Genomic DNA, 19,422 nt, shown 5'->3' with positions numbered 1-19,422 from the left:
TACACATACATGTACACATTTATTTATACACACTCATCTGAGTTTTCTTTGATTTTATCTTAATAGTTCTTGGTCTTATTAATTTTCCTTTTATATCCATGGGGAAGTGGAACAGAATTCTTCCTCCGTAAGCCATGCGTGTTGTAAGAGGCGACTAAAATGCCGGGAGCAAGGGGCTAGTAACCCCTTCTCCTGTATATATTACTAAATTTAAAAAGAGAAACTTTAGTTTTTTCTTTTGGGCCACCCCGCCTCGGTGGGATACGGCTGGTATGTTGAAAGAAGAAGAAGATTACTAAAAAGAATAAGAAGAAGAAAATTGTCAAAGTGGGAAGTCTGAATGTGCGTGGATGTTGTGCAGATGATAAGAAAGAGATGATTGTGGATGTTATGAATGAGAAAAAGCTGGATGTCCTGGCTTTAAGTGAAACAAAGCTGAAGGGGGTGGGAGAGTTTCAGTGGAGAGGAATAAATGGGATTAGGTCAGGGGTTTCAAATAGAGTTAGAGCTAAAGAAGGAGTAGCAATAATGTTGAAGGATAAGCTATGGCAGGAAAAGAGGGACTATAAATGTATTAATTCAAGGATTATGTGGAGCAAAATAAAGATTGGATGTGAAAAGTGGGTTATAATAAGCGTGTATGCACCTGGAGAAGAGAGAAGTGTAGAGGAGAGAGAGAGATTTTGGGAAATGTTGAGTGAATGCGTGGGGAGTTTTGAATCAAGTGTGAGAGTAATGGTGGTTGGGGATTTTAATGCTAAAGTGGGTAAAAATGTTATGGAGGGAGTAGTAGGTAAATTTGGGGTGCCAGGGGTAAATGTAAATGGGGAGCCTTTAATTGAGCTATGTGTAGAAAGAAATTTGGTAATAAGTAATACATATTTTATGAAAAAGAGGATAAATAAATATACAAGGTATGATGTAGCACGTAATGAAAGTAGTTTATTAGATTATGTATTGGTGGATAAAAGGTTGATGGGTAGGCTCCAGGATGTACATGTTTATAGAGGGGCAACTGATATATCGGATCATTATTTAGTTGTAGCTACAGTTAGAGTAAGAGGTAGATGGGAAAAGAGGAAGGTGGCAACAACAAGTAAGAGGGAGGTGAAAGTGTATAAACTAAGGGAGGAGGAAGTTCGGGTGAGATATAAGCGACTATTGGCAGAAAGGTGGGCTAGTGCAAAGATGAGTAGTGGGGGGGTTGAAGAGGGTTGGAATAGTTTTAAAAATGCAGTATTAGAATGTGGGGCAGAAGTTTGTGGTTATAGGAGGGTGGGGGCAGGAGGAAAGAGGAGTGATTGGTGGAATGATGAAGTAAAGGGTGTGATAAAAGAGAAAAAGGTAGCTTATGAGAGGTTTTTACAAAGCAGAAGTGTTATAAGAAGAGCAGAGTATATGGAGAGTAAAAGAAAGGTAAAGAGAGTGGTGAGAGAGTGCAAAAGGAGAGCAGATGATAGAGTGGGAGAGGCACTGTCAAGAAATTTTAATGAAAATAAGAAAAAATTTTGGAGCGAGTTAAACAAGTTAAGAAAGCCTAGGGAAAATATGGATTTGTCAGTTAAAAACAGAGTAGGGGAGTTAGTAGATGGGGAGATGGAGGTATTGGGTAGATGGCGAGAATATTTTGAGGAACTTTTAAATGTTAAGGAAGAAACAGAGGCAGTAATTTCATGCACTGGTCAGGGAGGTATACCATCTTTTAGGAGTGAAGAAGAGCAGAATGTAAGTGTGGGGGAGGTACGTGAGGCATTACGTAAAATGAAAGGGGGTAAAGCAGCTGGAACTGATGGGATCATGACAGAAATGTTAAAAGCAGGGGGGGATATAGTGTTGGAGTGGTTGGTACTTTTGTTTAATAAATGTATGAAAGAGGGGAAGGTACCTAGGGATTGGCAGAGAGCATGTATAGTCCCTTTATATAAAGGGAAAGGGGACAAAAGAGACTGTAAAAATTACAGAGGAATAAGCTTACTGAGTATACCAGGAAAAGTGTACGGTAGGGTTATAATTGAAAGAATTAGAGGTAAGACAGAATGTAGGATTGCGGATGAGCAAGGAGGTTTTAGAGTGGGTAGGGGATGTGTAGATCAGGTGTTTACATTGAAGCATATATGTGAACAGTATTTAGATAAAGATAGGGAGGTTTTTATTGCATTTATGGATTTAGAAAAGGCATATGATAGAGTGGATAGAGGAGCAATGTGGCAGATGTTGCAAGTATATGGAATAGGTGGTAAGTTATTAAATGCTGTAAAGAGTTTTTATGAGGATAGTGAGGCTCAGGTTAGGGTGTGTAGAAGAGAGGGAGACTACTTCCCGGTAAAAGTAGGTCTTAGACAGGGATGTGTAATGTCACCATGGTTGTTTAATATATTTATAGATGGGGTTGTAAAGGAAGTAAATGCTAGGGTGTTTGGGAGAGGGGTGGGATTAAATTATGGGGAATCAAATTCAAAATGGGAATTGACACAGTTACTTTTTGCTGATGATACTGTGCTTATGGGAGATTCTAAAGAAAAATTGCAAAGGTTAGTGGATGAGTTTGGGAATGTGTGTAAAGGTAGAAAGTTGAAAGTGAACATAGAAAAGAGTAAGGTGATGAGGGTGTCAAATGATTTAGATAAAGAAAAATTGGATATCAAATTGGGGAGGAGGAGTATGGAAGAAGTGAATGTTTTCAGATACTTGGGAGTTGACGTGTCGGCGGATGGATTTATGAAGGATGAGGTTAATCATAGAATTGATGAGGGAAAAAAGGTGAGTGGTGCGTTGAGGTATATGTGGAGTCAAAAAACGTTATCTATGGAGGCAAAGAAGGGAATGTATGAAAGTATAGTAGTACCAACACTCTTATATGGGTGTGAAGCTTGGGTGGTAAATGCAGCAGCAAGGAGACGGTTGGAGGCAGCGGAGATGTCCTGTCTAAGGGCAATGTGTGGTGTAAATATTATGCAAAAAATTCGGAGTGTGGAAATTAGGAGAAGGTGTGGAGTTAATAAAAGTATTAGTCAGAGGGCAGAAGAGGGGTTGTTGAGGTGGTTTGGTCATTTAGAGAGAATGGATCACAGTAGAATGACATGGAAAGCATATAAATCTATAGGGGAAGGAAGGCGGGGTAGGGGTCGTCCTCGAAAGGGTTGGAGAGAGGGGGTAAAGGAGGTTTTGTGGGTAAGGGGCTTGGATTTCCAGCAAGCGTGCGTGAGCGTGTTAGATAGGAGTGAATGGAGACGAATGGTACTTGGGACCTGACGATCTGTTGGAGTGTGAGCAGGGTAATATTTAGTGAAGGGATTCAGGGAAACCGGTTATTTTCATATAGTCGGACTTGAGTCCTGGAAATGGGAAGTACAATGCCTGCACTTTAAAGGAGGGGTTTGGGATATTGGCAGTTTGGAGGGATATGTTGTGTATCTTTATATGTGTATGCTTCTAGACTGTTGTATTCTGAGCACCTCTGCAAAAACAGTGATAATGTGCGAGTGTGGTGAAAGTGTTGAATGATGATGAAAGTATTTTCTTTTTGGGGATTTTCTTTCTTTTTTGGGTCACCCTGCCTCGGTGGGAGACGGCCGACTTGTTGAAAAAAAAAAAAAAAAAAAAAAAATTACTTTTTAGATTAACAACCATCTCCTGCCAAAAAAAAGTGAGTGAACAAAGAAAGCACATTGTGAGGGAAAAGTTCAATAGATAGGAGTAGAGAGGGAGTATATAGTAACAATAGTTTCATTGCCGGCTACTTGTTAAGGTAGGGTAAGTCAAGCTCCCGCTATTCCCGCCTTTTTTCCCCCACCCCAAAAGTGATAGTTTGACTGCCGGCTGCTTGTTAAGGTAGGGTCAGTCTAGCTCCCGCTATCCCTTCCCCTCCTTCCCCCCCCCCGAAAGGTGACGTGTGGGGCTCCGGTCCAAACATTAATCACTAGACTCACAGCTCCCAGCACTACTCTTGGATGACAGAGAGGGTCACCTGCCAATCAACGAGCAGAACTGATGGAGATGGACTAACATCCTGAGACTTCCCCTTTTTGGATTTAATTACCTGTGCACCTGTATGAAATTACAGGATGTAACCCCTCATCATTGCAGCGGTAAAGAACCTGCTTTCCTGTCATCGGGATAGAATACTCAAGGCTATACTGTGAAGAACGAACCGGTGGGTTGTAACCAACACCTGCGCCCCCCTCACCATCAGCAACTGCTACGATTTCAACAACACTCAGTGTCACCAACACCAGACACCCCTATATATATTAGCGTTGAATTCAGTTATCATTTATACTTTTCATTTTCTTTAATATAGGATTAATATTTCATATTAAGTGTTTTATATTTTCTATATAATAAAGTGTGTATGTTTGTCTGTTATTATTTGTTTTTCTATTCACTAATTTTCCTGAGGAGGAGCCAGCCTTGGTAATACTGTCTGAAGTTGTTACAGGGCTGAGTAAGCCTACACACACATTCACCATCATTAACCCCTTGACTGTCGCAACCCCCAATCCTGAGGTGTCTCCTGGTGTCGCAAAATTTAAAAAAAAAAAAGATTTTTTCTTATGAAATGATAGAGAATCTTTTCCCGATTGTAATGACACCAAAAAAACGAAATTTGATGGAAAACTGACGGAATTATGCTCTCGCAAAGTTAGCGACCTTGGCGCTGTTTACAAATCGGTGATTTCGCCCACTTTGAGCCCTATTTTCGGCTAATTCCATTGTTCCAGTCGCCCAAACTCATAGCTATTTCTTTAGAACTCCATTTTTTTCTATCGATTGAGTACAAGAAACTGCCCATTTACCGATTTCAACTATCTAATAATGTGGTCAGAAATTTGCAATTTGGCCAATTTCACGAAAACTAAAAAATATGACAATTTCAAAATAAGGTCCAGAATGAACAATGCAGACATTCCTGGCTCTAAAATAACATTTTCTTTGTTCATCAGTCATATCTACAGGCCCCTCTGATATTACTCTTGCTTTCTATTTTGAATTTTTATTCAAACAAAAAATAGAAGACTTACTATTATGCAGACTACTGCAATACTGTAATAATTGTATAAATAACATCAACCCATTCATGACTGCATATTAGAATGGCTAGTTGGACATTTATTGGACAATGGCATCATTTGTTTACTTTTGAACATTGGCAAAAATCAAACATTTCCCCTACTTTGAGCTCCATTTCTAGGTTCTTTTTATAGTAAAATCAATCAAAATCACCTCTATTTCTATAATATGTTTTCCATTCTATCAAATGAGACCAAGAAAACAAGAATACAACCATAAATACTATACGAAAATAGACCACAAAATCGGCATTTTAATTAAAAAAAAAACGGTCGAGTTTTTTTTCTCATTATGCACTGCGTGCTCAAGGATTTTTTTTATATGGTGCACACTGACTACACAGACCCATTCTCTCACATGTGGGCCTACCAGCTTTCTCCTGCTTGATTTGAAGCCACTAGAATTTATGAGTATATATACGTCACCCTGCCTCGGTGGAAGACGGCCGACTTGTTGAAAAAAAAATATATATATATACGTCAAACACGGTACCTCGTAAGACGTATAAATACGGCCGCGACAGTCAAAGGGTTAAAAAAAAGTGACTGAATAAATGACAGTGAATGTGTTTTCTTTGTATCACCCTACCATGGTGGGAGATAACTGTTTTGTTAAAAAATAAATAATTATTTTTTAAAACATATTATCATTACAAAGACAGGTCAACAGCATTTACATGGAAAAAGCCCCTACTTATGCAAAGCATTTCTAGCATAATTAAACTACAACTAATACAAATACCGTAACAGAAGACAAAAATATATTGCACCTTTATGTGACACTTGCTAAATGAATGCATACACAAAATACTTAACAAGGTAATACACACAGCAATCTTAATGCCTACATTAAGAAGTTATTAAAGTCCACTTGAACATAAACTATACTTTTTTTTTTTTATATACGGTCTCTCCTTACTTAATGACGAAGTTTCGTTCCTAAGACCACGTAGGTAAACGAATTCAATGCTAAGCAAGGAGCACATTATAATGGTAGTGGGTTTGTGTCAACCATCTTTGATATTGTTTAATGTCTTCTCTGCACCATTTATAACATTTTTAGTATATTTTTAAATGTTTATACATAAGTGTACTGTATACTGTAATAAATAGAATAGAGGAAATCAGCTTTAGTATACATTATTTAGGTATGCATACTGGTCAGAGAGCCCGTCATAAGTCCAAGTCATGGGTAAATGAGTATGTCACTAAGTGAGGAGAGGCTGTATTCTCATAAGAATCTCTCTTGTAATGTGTATGAACTGAGAGGATCAGTGCATGTACATGTTTTAGTATATATACACTTAAGAATTAACCTTAATCACAATACACCCACACAGTAGGGTCCCACTTACGTAAACTTAGGTTCCAGGCTACCGCCGGAACGCAGAACACCAGGTTTTCCACTTATAAATGCACATAAATGCCAGACAACAAGTTTACACTAACACACATTAAGTTAGCAATAGAACTAGGGATTAAAAACAATAAAAAGTAAAATACACAAACAGTACACTCATTAATTACCTTAAAATATTTCTAGTCTTAATGTAGGGCAAGAGGTGAGTAAACAAGGTAAAATGAATAAACGAGAAAGAGAGATGCATAGTATGTAAACAAACAGACGAATGCGTCTGGTTTTGGTTGATACACATTCATCTACACCTAACGTCTAATATTTATGTTAATTTATTCCATAGTGGGGTGCGTTTATCATTTTTATATGTTACATAGCACGTTTATTATATAATTTTGAAAAAATATCATAGATGGATTAATGAAAATTTTTATATTAACGTTATATACAACATTTAATGTGCCTGAGTGATTATTACTGTGTATTATTATTTTTTTTTTTCAACAAGTTGGCCGTCTCCCACCGAGGCAGGGTGACCCAAAAAGAAAATACTTTCATCATTCAACACTTTCACCTCACTCACACATAATCACTATTTTTGCAGAGGTGCCCAGAATACAACAGTTTAGAAGTACATATATACATATAAAAATACACAATATACCCCTCTAAGCTGCGAATATCAAAAACCCCTCCTTTAAGGTGCAGGCACTGTACTTCCCATTTCCAGGACTCAAGTCCGGTTATATAAAAATAACCGGTTTCTCTGAATCCCTTCACTAAATATTACCCTGCTCACACTCCAACAGCTCATCAGGTCCCAAATACCATTTGTCTCCATTCACTCATATCTAACACGCTCAGGTACGCTTGCTGGAAGTCCAAACCCCTCGTCCACAACACCTCCTTTACCCCTTTCCTCCAACCCTTTCGAGGACGACCCCTACCCAGTCTTCCTTTCCCTACAGATTTATACGCTCTCCATGTCATTCTACTTTGATCCATTCTCTCTAAATGACCAAACCACCTCAACCCTCTTCAGCCCTCTGACTAATACTTTTATTAACTCCACACCTTCTCCTAACTTCCACACTCCGAATTTTCTGCATAATATTTACACCACACATTGCCCTTAGACAGGACATTTGCACTGCCTCCAACCACCTCCTCGCTGCAGCATTTACAACCCAAGCTTCACACCCATATAAGAGTGTTGGTACTACTATACTTTCATACATTCCCTTCTTTGCCTCCATAGATTACATTTTTTGCCTTAACATATACCTCAATGCACCACTCACCTTTTTTCCTTCATCAATTCTATGATTAACCTCATCCTTCATAAATCCATCCACTGACACATCAACTCCCAAATATCTGAAAACATTCACTTCTTACATACTCCTCCCCAATTTGATATCCAATTTTTCTTTATCTAAATCATTTGATACTCTCATCACCTTACTCTTTTCTATGTTCACTTTCAACTTTCTACCTTTACACACACTCCCAAATTCGTCCACTAACCTTTGCAATTTTTCTTCAGGATCTCCCATAAGCACAGTATCATCAGCAAAAAGTAACTGTGCCACTCCCCATTTTGTATTTAATTCCCCTTAATTTAATCCCATCCCTCTCCCGAACACCCTAGCATTTACTTCTTTTACAACCCCATCTATAAATGTATTAAACAACCATGGTGACATTACACATCCCTGTCTAAGACCTACTTTTACCGGGAAGTAGTCTCCCTCTCTTCTACACACCCTAACCTGAGCCTCACTATCCTCATGAAAACTCTCTACAGCATTTAGTAACTTACCACCTATTCCACATAGTACTTGCAACATCTGCCACATTGCTTCCCTATCCACTCTATCATGTGCCTTTTCTAAATCCATAAATGCAATAAAAACTTCCCTACCTTTATCTAAATACTGCTCACATATATGCTTCAATGTAAACACTTGATCTACACATCCTCACTCTAAAACCTCATTGCTCATCTGAAATTCTACATTCCGTTTTACCTCTAATTCTTTCAATAATAACCGTACCTACACTTTTCCTGGTATACTCAGTAAACTTATTTCTCTACAATTTTTAAAATCTATTTTGTCCCTCTTCCCTTTATATAAAGGGACTATACACGCTCTCCGCCAATTCCTAGGTAACTTCCCCCTTTTCATACATTTATTAAACAAAAATACCAACCACTCCAACACTATGTTCCCCCCTGCTTTTAACATTTCTGTCATGATCCCGTCAATTCCAGCTGCTTTACTCCCTTTCATTCTACGTAATGCCTCACACACCTCCCCCACACTCACATCCTGCTCTTCTTTACTCCTAAAAGATGGTATACCTCCCTGGCCAGTGCATGAAATTACCGCCTCCCTTTCTTCGTTGACATTTAAAAGTTCCTCAAAATATTCTCGCCCTCTACCCAAAACCTCCATCTCCCCATCTACTAACTCCCCTTCTCTGTTTTTAACTGATAAATCCATTTGTTCCATAGGCTTTCTTAACTTGTTTAACTCACTCCAAAATTTTTTCTTATTTTCATTAAAATTCCTTGGCAGTACCTCTCCCACTCTATCATCCGCTCTCCTTTTGCACTCTCTCACCACTCTCTTCACCTTTCTTTTACTCTCCATATACTCTACTCTTCTTATAACACTTCTGCTTTGTAAAAACCTCTCAAAAGCTATCTTTTTCTCTTTTATCACACCCTTTACTTCATCATTCCACCAATCACTCCTCTTTCCTCCTGCACCCACCCTCCTATAACCACAAACTTCTGCCCCACATTCTAATACTGCATTTTTAAAACTATTCCAACCCTCTTCAACCCCCCCACTACTCATACCTGCACCAGCCCACCTTTCTGCCAATAGTTGCTTATATTTCACTCGAACGTCCTCCTCCCTTAGTCTATACACTTTCACCTCCCTCTTACTTGTTGTTGCCATTTTACTCTTATCCCATCTACCTCTTACTCTAACTGTAGCTACAACTAGATAATGATCCGATATATCAGTTGCCCCTCTATAAACGTGTACATCCTGGAGCTTACCCATCAACCATTTATCCACCAATACATAATCTAACAAACTACTTTCATTAGGTGCTACATCATACCTTGTATATTTATTTATCCTCTTTTTCATAAAATATGTATTACTTATTACCAAACCTCTTTCTACGCATAGCTCAATTAAAGGCTCCCTATTTTCATTTACCCCTGGCATCCCAAATTTACTTACTACTCCCTCCACAACATTTTTTCCCACTTTAGCATTAAAATCCCCAACCACAAGTACTCTCACACTTGGTTCAAAACTCCCCACGCAATTACTTGACATTTCCCAAAATCTCTCTCTCTCTCTCTCCTCTATACTTCTCTTACCCAGGTGCATAAATGCTTACTATAACCCACTTCTCACATCCAACCTTTATTTTACTCCACATAATCCTTGAATTAATACATTTATAGTCCCTCTTTTCCTGCCATAGCTTATCCTTCAACATTATTGCTACTCCTTTAGCTCTAACTCTATTAGAAACCCCTGACCTAATCCCATTTATTCCTCTCCACTGAAACTCACCCACCCCCTTCAGCTTTGTTTCACTTAAAGCCAGGATATCCAGCTTCTTCTCATTCATAACATCCACAATCATTTATTTATCATCATTTGCACAACATCCACGCACATTAAAACTTCCCACTTTGACAATTTTCTTCTTATTATTCTTTTTAGTAATTTTTACAGGAAAAGGGGTTACTAGCCCATTGTTCCCGGCATTTTAGTTGACTTTTACAACACGCATGGCTTACGGAGGAAAGATTCTTATTCCACTTCCCCATGGATATAAAAGGAAAAGTAATTAGAACAAGAACTAAGATAAAATCAAAGAAAACTGAGATGAGTGAGTATAAATAAACGTGAACATTAAAATGGTATAAAATACCGACAGGTTGATAGGTAAGACACATATGCAACAGTTAGGTATCTTTATTTCGAAACGTTTCGCCTACACAGTAGGCTTCTTCAGTCGAGTACAGAGTTGATAGAAGCAGAAGAGACTTGAAGACGATGTAATCAGTCCATCACCCTTAAAGTTTTGAGGTGGTCAGTCCCTCAGTCTGGAGAAGAGCATTGTTCCATAGTCAGACTATGGAACAATGCTCTTCTCCAGACTGAGGGACTGACCACCTCAAAACTTTAAGGGTGATGGACTGATTACATCGTCTTCAAGTCTCTTCTGCTTCTATCAACTCTGTACTCGACTGAAGAAGCCTACTGTGTAGGCGAAATGTTTCGAAATAAAGATACCTAACTGTTGCATAGGTGTCTTACCTAACAACATAAATAAACGTGTACATGTATGTTTAGTATGACCTAAGTATAAGTAGAAGTAGCAAGACGTACCTGTAATCTTGCGTATTTATGAGACAGACAAAAGACACCAGCAATCCTACCATCATGTAAAACAATTACAGGCTTTCGTTTTACACTCACTTGGCAGAACGGTAGTACCTCCCTGGGTGGTTGCTGTCTACCAACCTACTACTACTAGTTTTTTTTTTTTTTTTTTTCAACAAGTCGGTCGTCTCCCACCGAGGCAGGGTGACCCAAAAAAGAAAGAAAATCCCCAAAAAGAAAATACTTTCATCATCATTCAACACTTTCACCACACTCACACATTATCACTGCTTTTGCAGAGGTGCTCAGAATACAACAGCTTAGAAGCATATACGTATAAAGATACACAACATATCCCGCCAAACTGCCAATATCCCAAACCCCTCCTTTAAAGTGCAGGCATTGTACTTCCCATTTCCAGGACTCAAGTCCGACTATATGAAAATAACCGGTTTCTCTGAATCCCTTCACTAAATATTACCCTGCTCACACTCCAACAGATCGTCAGGTCCCAAGTATCATTCGTCTCCATTCACTCCTATCTAACACGCTCATGCACGCTTGCTGGAAGTCCAAGCCCCTCGCCCACAAAACCTCCTTTACCCCCTCTTTCCAACCCTTTCGAGGACGACCCCTACCCCTCTTTCCTTCCCCTATAGATTTATATGCTTTCCATGTCATTCTACTTTGATCCATTCTCTCTAAATGACCAAACCACCTCAACAACCCCTCTTCTGCCCTCTGACTAATGCTTTTATTAACTCCACACCTTCTCCTAATTTCCACACTCCGAATTTTCTGCATAATATTTACACCACACATTGCCCTTAGACAGGACATCTCCACTGCCTCCAACCGTCTCCTCGCTGCTGCATTTACCACCCAAGCTTCACATCCATATAAGATTGTTGGTACTACTATACTTACATACATTCCCTTCTTTGTCTCCATAGATAACGTTTTTTGACTCCACATATACCTCAACGCACCACTCACCTTTTTTCCCTCATCAATTCTATGATTAACCTCATCCTTCATAAATCCATCCGCCGACACGTCAACTCCCAAGTATCTGAAAACATTCACTTCTTCCATACTCCTCCTCCCCAATTTGATATCCAATTTTTCTTTATCTAAATCATTTGATACCCTCATCACCTTACTCTTTTCTATGTTCACTTTCAACTTTCTACCTTTACACACCTTCTCAAACTCATCCACTAACCTTTGCAATTTTTCTTTAGAATCTCCCATAAGCACAGTATCATCAGCAAAAAGTAACTGTGTCAATTCCCATTTTGAATTTGATTCCCCATAATTTAATCCCACCCCTCTCCCGAACACCCTAGCATTTACTTCTTTTACAACCCCATCTATAAATATATTAAACAACCATGGTGACATTACACATCCCTGTCTAAGACCTACTTTTACCGGGAAGTATTCTCCCTCTCTTCTACACACCCTAACCTGAGCCTCACTATCCTCATAAAAGCTCTTTACAGCATTTAGTAACTTACCACCTATTCAATATACTTGCAACATCTGCCACATTGCTCCTCTATCCACTCTATCATAGTGGTTGGTATTTTTATTTAATAAATGTATGAAAGAGGGGAAGGTACCTAGGGATCGGCAGAGTGTGTGTATAGGCCCTCTATATAAAGGGAAGGGGGAGAAAAGAGACTCTAAAAATTATAGAGGAATAAGTTTACTGAGTATACCAGGAAAAGTGTATGGTAGGGTTATTATTGAAAGAATCAGAGGTAAGACAGAATGTAGAATTGCAGATGAGCAAGGATGTTTTAGAGTGGGTAGGGGATGTGTAGATCAAGTGTTTACACTGAAGCATATATATGAGCAGTATTTAGATAAATGTAGGGAAGCTTTTATTGCATTTATGGATTTAGAAAAGGCATATGATAGAGTGGATAGGGAAGCAATGTGGAAGACGTTGCAAGTATATGGAATAGGTGGTAAGTTACTAAATGCTGTGAAGGGTGTTTATGAGCATAGTGAGGCTCAGGTTAGAGTGTGTAGAAGAGAGGGAGACTACTTCTGGTAAAAGTAGGTCTTAAACAGGGATGTGTTATGTCACCGTGGTTGTTTATTATACACCTACCATCCGACTTACGACCTGCTCGACTTATGACCTGCTCGACTTACGACCACTCGACTTACGACCATGTTTTTTATGCCAAATTTCTGGGAAATAAACAACTATTTGTGTTGTACACAGTGTTTATCCTAAACCTTACAGTATGAAATACAGTACTAACAACATAAAAAGTAAAGTAAAACATGAAATACCAAAATAAAACAATAAAATAAAGTCATTACAAAAATGTTTTGTTGATATTCAGTAGTAAAGTTCAACTTACGACCGGTTTCTCGGAACCGAACTTGGTCGTAAGTTGGATGGTAGGTGCATTTATAGATGGGGATGTAAAAGAAGTAAAGGCTAGGGTGTTCGGGAGAGGGGTGGGATTAAATTATGGGGAATTAAATACAAAATGGGAAGTGACACAACTACTTTTTGCTGATGACACTGTGCTTATTGGAGATTCTGAAGAAAAATTGCCAATGTTAGTGGACGAATTTGGGAGTGTGTGTAAAGGTAGAAAGTTGAAAGTGAACATTGAAGAGTAAGGTGATGACAGTATCAAATGATTTAGATAAAGAAAAATTGGATATCAAATTGGGGAGGAGGAGTATGGAAGAGGTGAATGCTTTCAGATATTTGGGAGTTGACATGTCAGCGGATGGATTTATGAAGGATGAGGTTAATCATAAAATTGATGAAGGAAAAAAGGTGACTGGTGCATTGAGGTATATGTGGAGGCAAAAAATGTTATCTATGGAGGCAAAGAAGGGAATGTATGAAAGTATAGTAGTACCAACACTCTTATGTGGGTGTGAAGCTTGGGCTGTAAATGCTGCAGCGAGGAGACAGTTGGAAGCAGTGGAGATGTCCTGTCTGGGGGCAATGTGTGGTGTAAATATTATGCAGAAAATTCGGAGTGTGGAAATTAGGTGTGGAGTTAATAAAAGTATTAGTCAGAGGGCTGAAGAGGGTTCGTTGAGGTGGTTTGGTCATTTACAGAGAATGGATCAAAGTAGAATGACATGGAGAGCGCATAAATCTGTAGGGGAAGGAAGGCGGGGAAGGGGTTGTCCTCGAAAAGGTTGGAGAGAGGGGGGTAAAGGAGGTGTTGTGAGCAAGGGGTTTGGACTTCCAGCAAGCGTGTGTGAGCGTGTTAGATAGGAGTGAATGGAGACAAATGTTATTTGTGACCTGACGAGCTGTTGGAGTGTGAGCAGGGTAATATTTAGTGAAGGGATTCAGGTAAACCGGTTATTTTACATAACCAGACTTGAGTCCTGGAAATGGGAAGAACAATGCCTGCACTCTAAAGGAGGGGTTTGGGATATTAGCAGTTTGGAGGGATATATTGTGTATTTTTATACGTATATACTTCTAAACTGGCTAGGTAGTAGGTTGGTAGACAGCAGCCGCCCGGGGAGGTACTACCGTCCTGCCAAGTGAATGTAAAATGAAAGCCTGTAATTGTTTTACATGATGGTAGGATTGCTGGTGTTTTTTCTGTCTCATAAACATGCAAGGTTTCAGGTACGTCTTGCTACTTCTGCTTACACTTAGGTTACACTACACATACATGTACAAGCATATGTATACACACCCCTCTGGGTTTTCTTCTATTTTCTTACTAGTTCTTGTTCTTGTTTATTTCCTCTTATCTCCATGGGGAAGTGGAACAGAATTCTTCCTCCATAAGCTATGCGTGTTGTAAGAGGCGACTAAAATGCCAGGAGCAAGGGGCTAGTAACCCCTTCTCCTATATATATTACTAAATGTGAAAGGAGAAACTTTTGTTTTTCCTTTTGGGCCACCCCGCCTCGGTGGGATGCGGCCGGTGTGTTGAAAGAAAGAAGACTTCTAAACTGTTGTATTCTGGGCACCTCTGCAAAAACAGTGATTATGTGTGAGTGAGGTGAAAGTGTTGAATGATGAAATCATTTTCTTTTTGGGGATTTTCTTTCTTTTTGGGTCACCCTGCCTCGGTGGGAGACGGCCGACTTGTTGAAAAAAAAAAAATAAAGAAAAAAAATAAAGAACTAGAGGAAACAGTAAGCATGGCATTTCCTGAGGACTCCAGTAATCAGCAACTCTGCATTCACCTCATCCTGTGACCCACAGCCATCCACCTCATCCTGTGACCCACAGCCATCCACCGCATCCTGTGACCCACAGCCATCCACCTCAGCCTGTGACCCAGTAAGGCAACAACAAACCTCTTCAATGTTCAGTGATGTCAACAAACATCGGAGACCAGCATTTAAGGTACAAAATCAAGAAAGATTTTTTATCTAATTTTTTAAGCTTAGAAAATTATGCCCAATTTTTCTGGACAGATGTGATGCTCATTTTCTTACCAAGTTTCTTCTGGGTGATGGTCGAAGGTAATGGTTGGTGGTGATAGTGCTGGAAGGTTGTGGTGATGGCAGCATCCACAATATGAAATACTACTGTAAGTGATCGTGAAAAGTGATGTTAGGTAGTTATAGTAGTGACAGATGGTGTTAGTGCTGAGAGGTGGTCATAGGTGGTGCGGCTAATAGTGACAGATGGTGTTAGTGCTAGGAAATGGTCATAGGTGGTGGGGCTAGTAGTGACAGATGGTGTTAGTGCTGGTAGGTGGTCAAAGATGGTGGGGCTAGTAGATTGTAGAGGTATACCTGGAGGATGTTTCAGGGGTCAATGCCCCCCACAGTCTGGTCCATGACCAGGCTATAATATATAATATTACTGGTCGTAAGTGATGGCAGGTGGTGATAGATGGTGTTAGGTAGTGATATATGGTGGTCTTAAAAAATGAACACCTATAAAAGGTTGCATGGTTTTCCCAGAGGAGCTGTGTACCTAGCCCAATTTTTCACGTATGTATATGTATTACCTAGAGATATTTTACATAGTGATGATGTCGGGAACTTAACTGCCACATTATGTGAGGTATTACTGTACCATAATTATACATTTCCATACCTTTTATGGTCATGTATCTACTGCAGATGCATATCTACAATTTTTGAACATGATAAAAAATGAGAAGTGTTTCAAAAACAAAGTTGTGTAGAGGAGGCACAATGTGTATCTTCAGTGAGGCACAAGTATGACACTCGGCTAAATAGCTAACTGTCCAAATCCATCACTTAGTCTAGAAATTCTCCACACCTTGCTAGGTAAGGCAAAGTAATGTTTATTTAGATGCTTAATAAAATGAGTGAAGATATATGGGCAAATCTTCTGCTAGCTGCTACCCATGGTCACTTGTGTTATCAGCATAGTGATACTATTTTGAAAGGTGAGGATATGTCAATCACCTGTTAACATTGGCTACACTTCAGCCAAAGAGTGTGGCAATTCCTTAATCTCTGTTTCACCAAACATGATACTAGCCCTCATGCACAAAACATGCAAAATTTAAGTTGTACAGACCATTCAGTTTTTTTTTTCTCAACAAACCAGCCATATCCCACCAAGGCAGGGTGGCCCAAAAAGAAAAACAAAAGTTTCTCTCTTTAAATTTAGTAATTTATACAGGAGAAGGGGTTACTAGCCCCTTGCTCCCGGCATTTTAGTCGTCTCTTACAATGCGCATGGCTTACGGAGGAAGAATTCTGTTCCACTTCCCCATGGAGATTAGAGGAAATAAACAAGAACAAGAACTAGAAAGAAAATAGCAGAAAACCCAGAGGGGTGTGTGTATATAGCTATGCTTGTACATGTATGTGTAGTGTGACCTAAGTGTAAGTAGAAGTAGCAAGACGTACCTGAAATCTTGCATGTTTATGAGACAGAAAAAAGGACACCAGCATTCCTACCATCATGTAAAACAATTACAGGCTTTCGTTTTACACTCACTTGGCAGGACGGTAGTACCTCCCTGGGCGGTTGCTGTCTACCAACCTACTACCTAGGAGACAATTCAGTTATGTTTTAAAAAGTTAGATAGAAAACTAAACTTTCTGACAATATTACTGAGAGGTACAGACAGAGCTAGCAGCTCTCTTGATGCCTCCAAGCCACAACTTCTCAACATTTTTGTATTTACATATTTTTATTTTTGGCAACACAGTTAAGTAAACAACAGATAATGAACGTTTATATGCTGGATTAGTGATGGTCGACCTGCATTCACTTTTAGCATATACAGTAGGTTCGTTTGGTATAGTACGTCTCACATGATAAATAAAATTACTGGAATTGACTAAGGCTCTAAACCTGCCTCACTTAAAAGAATCTTACATCAAAACACATGTATGAACAAATTAGTATTTTGCTTTGCAGAAATCACTAATTCCTGTATTTGAAGGAACCAAATATTACCTCTCTGAAAGCCTGGAGAAGGTTGGTGCCAGTGACGGAGATCATAATATCAATGTGGTGAATGATGAAGAGTGGTTCATCCAGCACCTGGTAAGGAAAGTATGCCAGGTTGTCTGTGATGAACAGCAACTCGTGTAAGTTGGTTCTCTGTGAACATCGTCAAACATTACATATTAGTACCACATTAAAAACTATTTGAACTTTCACTCTGACCTCTTCAAACCCACCACATACCTGCAACTTGAAAAATCATTTCTTTTAAAAAGAAATTACAATACACACTGAAGTTACCATCACTTAATTCTTCATCTTAATTTACTCAATTTTTTTTTAATCTTTAAGATAGTAGAAGAGTATTAAAGAGCTTGAGATAAGTGGTACTTACTGCTTGTTCTTCAAACTGTTTTAACAAGGAGAATGCCACTGCTCTTCTGTGTTGCTTGGTGGAGCGCATGATAGAGTATAAAAAACCATTAAGGGCTCCCGGGTGTTCCCCATCCTTGATGCGGAACCCTCGTGTAGGAGGCACTGACTGGATGAGCGAGTGTAATCTATATGACAGCCGGAAGCCTTGCATGGCCTTCATTCCTATAAAGCCGGGATATTTCTTTTCAATATCCTGAAGCTGCTTGTCTGCAGAATGAGCAATGGCTTCCTCTGAATCTGTGGACATACACACCAGGTATGGCACAAGCTGGACGGGGTGAACTAAACCTTGGGCCAATACCAGCTGTATTACTCTTAGTGCTGAGTGACGAACAACAACACATCCAGCCACTACACATTCCAGCACCTGAAAAACATCAATTACTACAGTAATTCCTACTATATCCACTCACCTGGTCTCTTAAAAAGAAATATTTAAATTTATTATCAAATATAGTTGAAAAAGTATAAATTCAATTCTGAAAATGATACAATGAAGAGGAGAAAGTAAAAGATAACACAGTAATAAAAAGGAAAACGAGAAAGGAATGGAAGAGGGAGGGGTGGAAAAAGAGAGGTGTATGGCAATGGCGTAAGTGGAGCAAAGAGAGTGGGAAGGTGGGAGGAGGAGGAAAAATCAAAGGGAGGATGAGAACTGGGGAGTCTAAGAAAAAAAAAAAAAGAGAGAGACTGCTCAAGAGAGTGGATGACAGACAGAGAAAGGAGAGGAGAAAGAAGAGAGAGAAAGGAGAGGAGAGAGAAAGGAAAGAGAAAGGAGAAAGAAAGACGACTGTACACTGACATTCACTTATCCAAGAGAAGAAATGCCAGCTGCTCTAAGCTACATCAATAACCAGCTGAGAGCTATATCAGCTTGGGGAAATAGATGGCAAGTAACATTTGCACCTGAGAAAACGCAAATGATGATCGTCTCTAGGCACCATGATGGTAATGCTGGTGCAGTAGTAAGGATGAATGGGAGGATGTTGGCACCTGGAGAAGAAGTTGATATCCTTGGGGTGAAATTTGACTCCAAACTAACCATGAAGAACCATGTTGTAAATCTTGCAAACAAGGCAGCCAGGAAGCTTACAGCACTTCGCCGTATCTCGCATCTGCTTGACAGTAGGGATTGCAAGATCCTGTACGAGGCACAAGTATGCTCACACCTTGAGTATGCTCCACTTTCTTGGTTTGCCTGCCCCCCCTCTCATCTGCGACTGCTTGACAGAGTAGAGAACAGAGCAAGACGTCTCATCTCTCGCCTGGACCCATCCTGGATAGATCTGTCATTTCAGCAGAGCCTTCAACATAGGAGGGATGTGGGTGGCCTTACTGTTATGTACAAGGCCAATATTGTCAAAATACCACACTTGGATCCACTTCGAGGACAGCGTGAAACAAGCTTTTATGCCACAAGACGGGCAGAAAGCAGCAACTTCACTCTGGCTGTACCCTTCTCCAGAACATCACTCCATCTGAGATCATACATACCCAGGATGACTCGAGTATGGAACACATTCGTACAGCATAATGATGTCAACGAGATAAAGTCAGTTGATCAAATGAAAATGCTGGCCCACAGATGGCTCCAACTTCATCCTGTTCCGTACTTGTATGTCTCATAACAATGAAAATGCTTTCAAATGAGCTGATGTAGGTAACAGCTCTTAGCTTGCCAATAAGGTTAGGAATCCTTAACCTGTAATATAGCTGTCAATAAAGCTAGGGATC

The 19,422-nt window shown here is 39.5% G+C and overlaps 1 protein-coding gene across 1 annotated transcript in view; it reads right to left on the bottom strand.

Moving 5' to 3' along the window:
- Positions 1–19,422, bottom strand: part of Nipped-B (Nipped-B cohesin loading factor) — a gene marked incomplete in the record, with an annotated part of 502,160 nt that overhangs the window by 71,371 nt on the left and 411,367 nt on the right. Inside the window, 2 exon segments of the mRNA XM_070089404.1 lie at positions 17,263–17,409; positions 17,648–18,055. Of these exon segments, the coding sequence (XP_069945505.1) occupies positions 17,263–17,409; positions 17,648–18,055 (555 nt within the window).

The sequence above is a fragment of the Cherax quadricarinatus genome, chromosome 2 (assembly GCF_038502225.1).
Source record: "Cherax quadricarinatus isolate ZL_2023a chromosome 2, ASM3850222v1, whole genome shotgun sequence".
Taxonomy (NCBI): domain Eukaryota; kingdom Metazoa; phylum Arthropoda; class Malacostraca; order Decapoda; family Parastacidae; genus Cherax; species Cherax quadricarinatus.
Note: the sequence above shows the minus strand (reverse complement) of the source record. Positions and strands in the feature narration are given on the sequence as shown.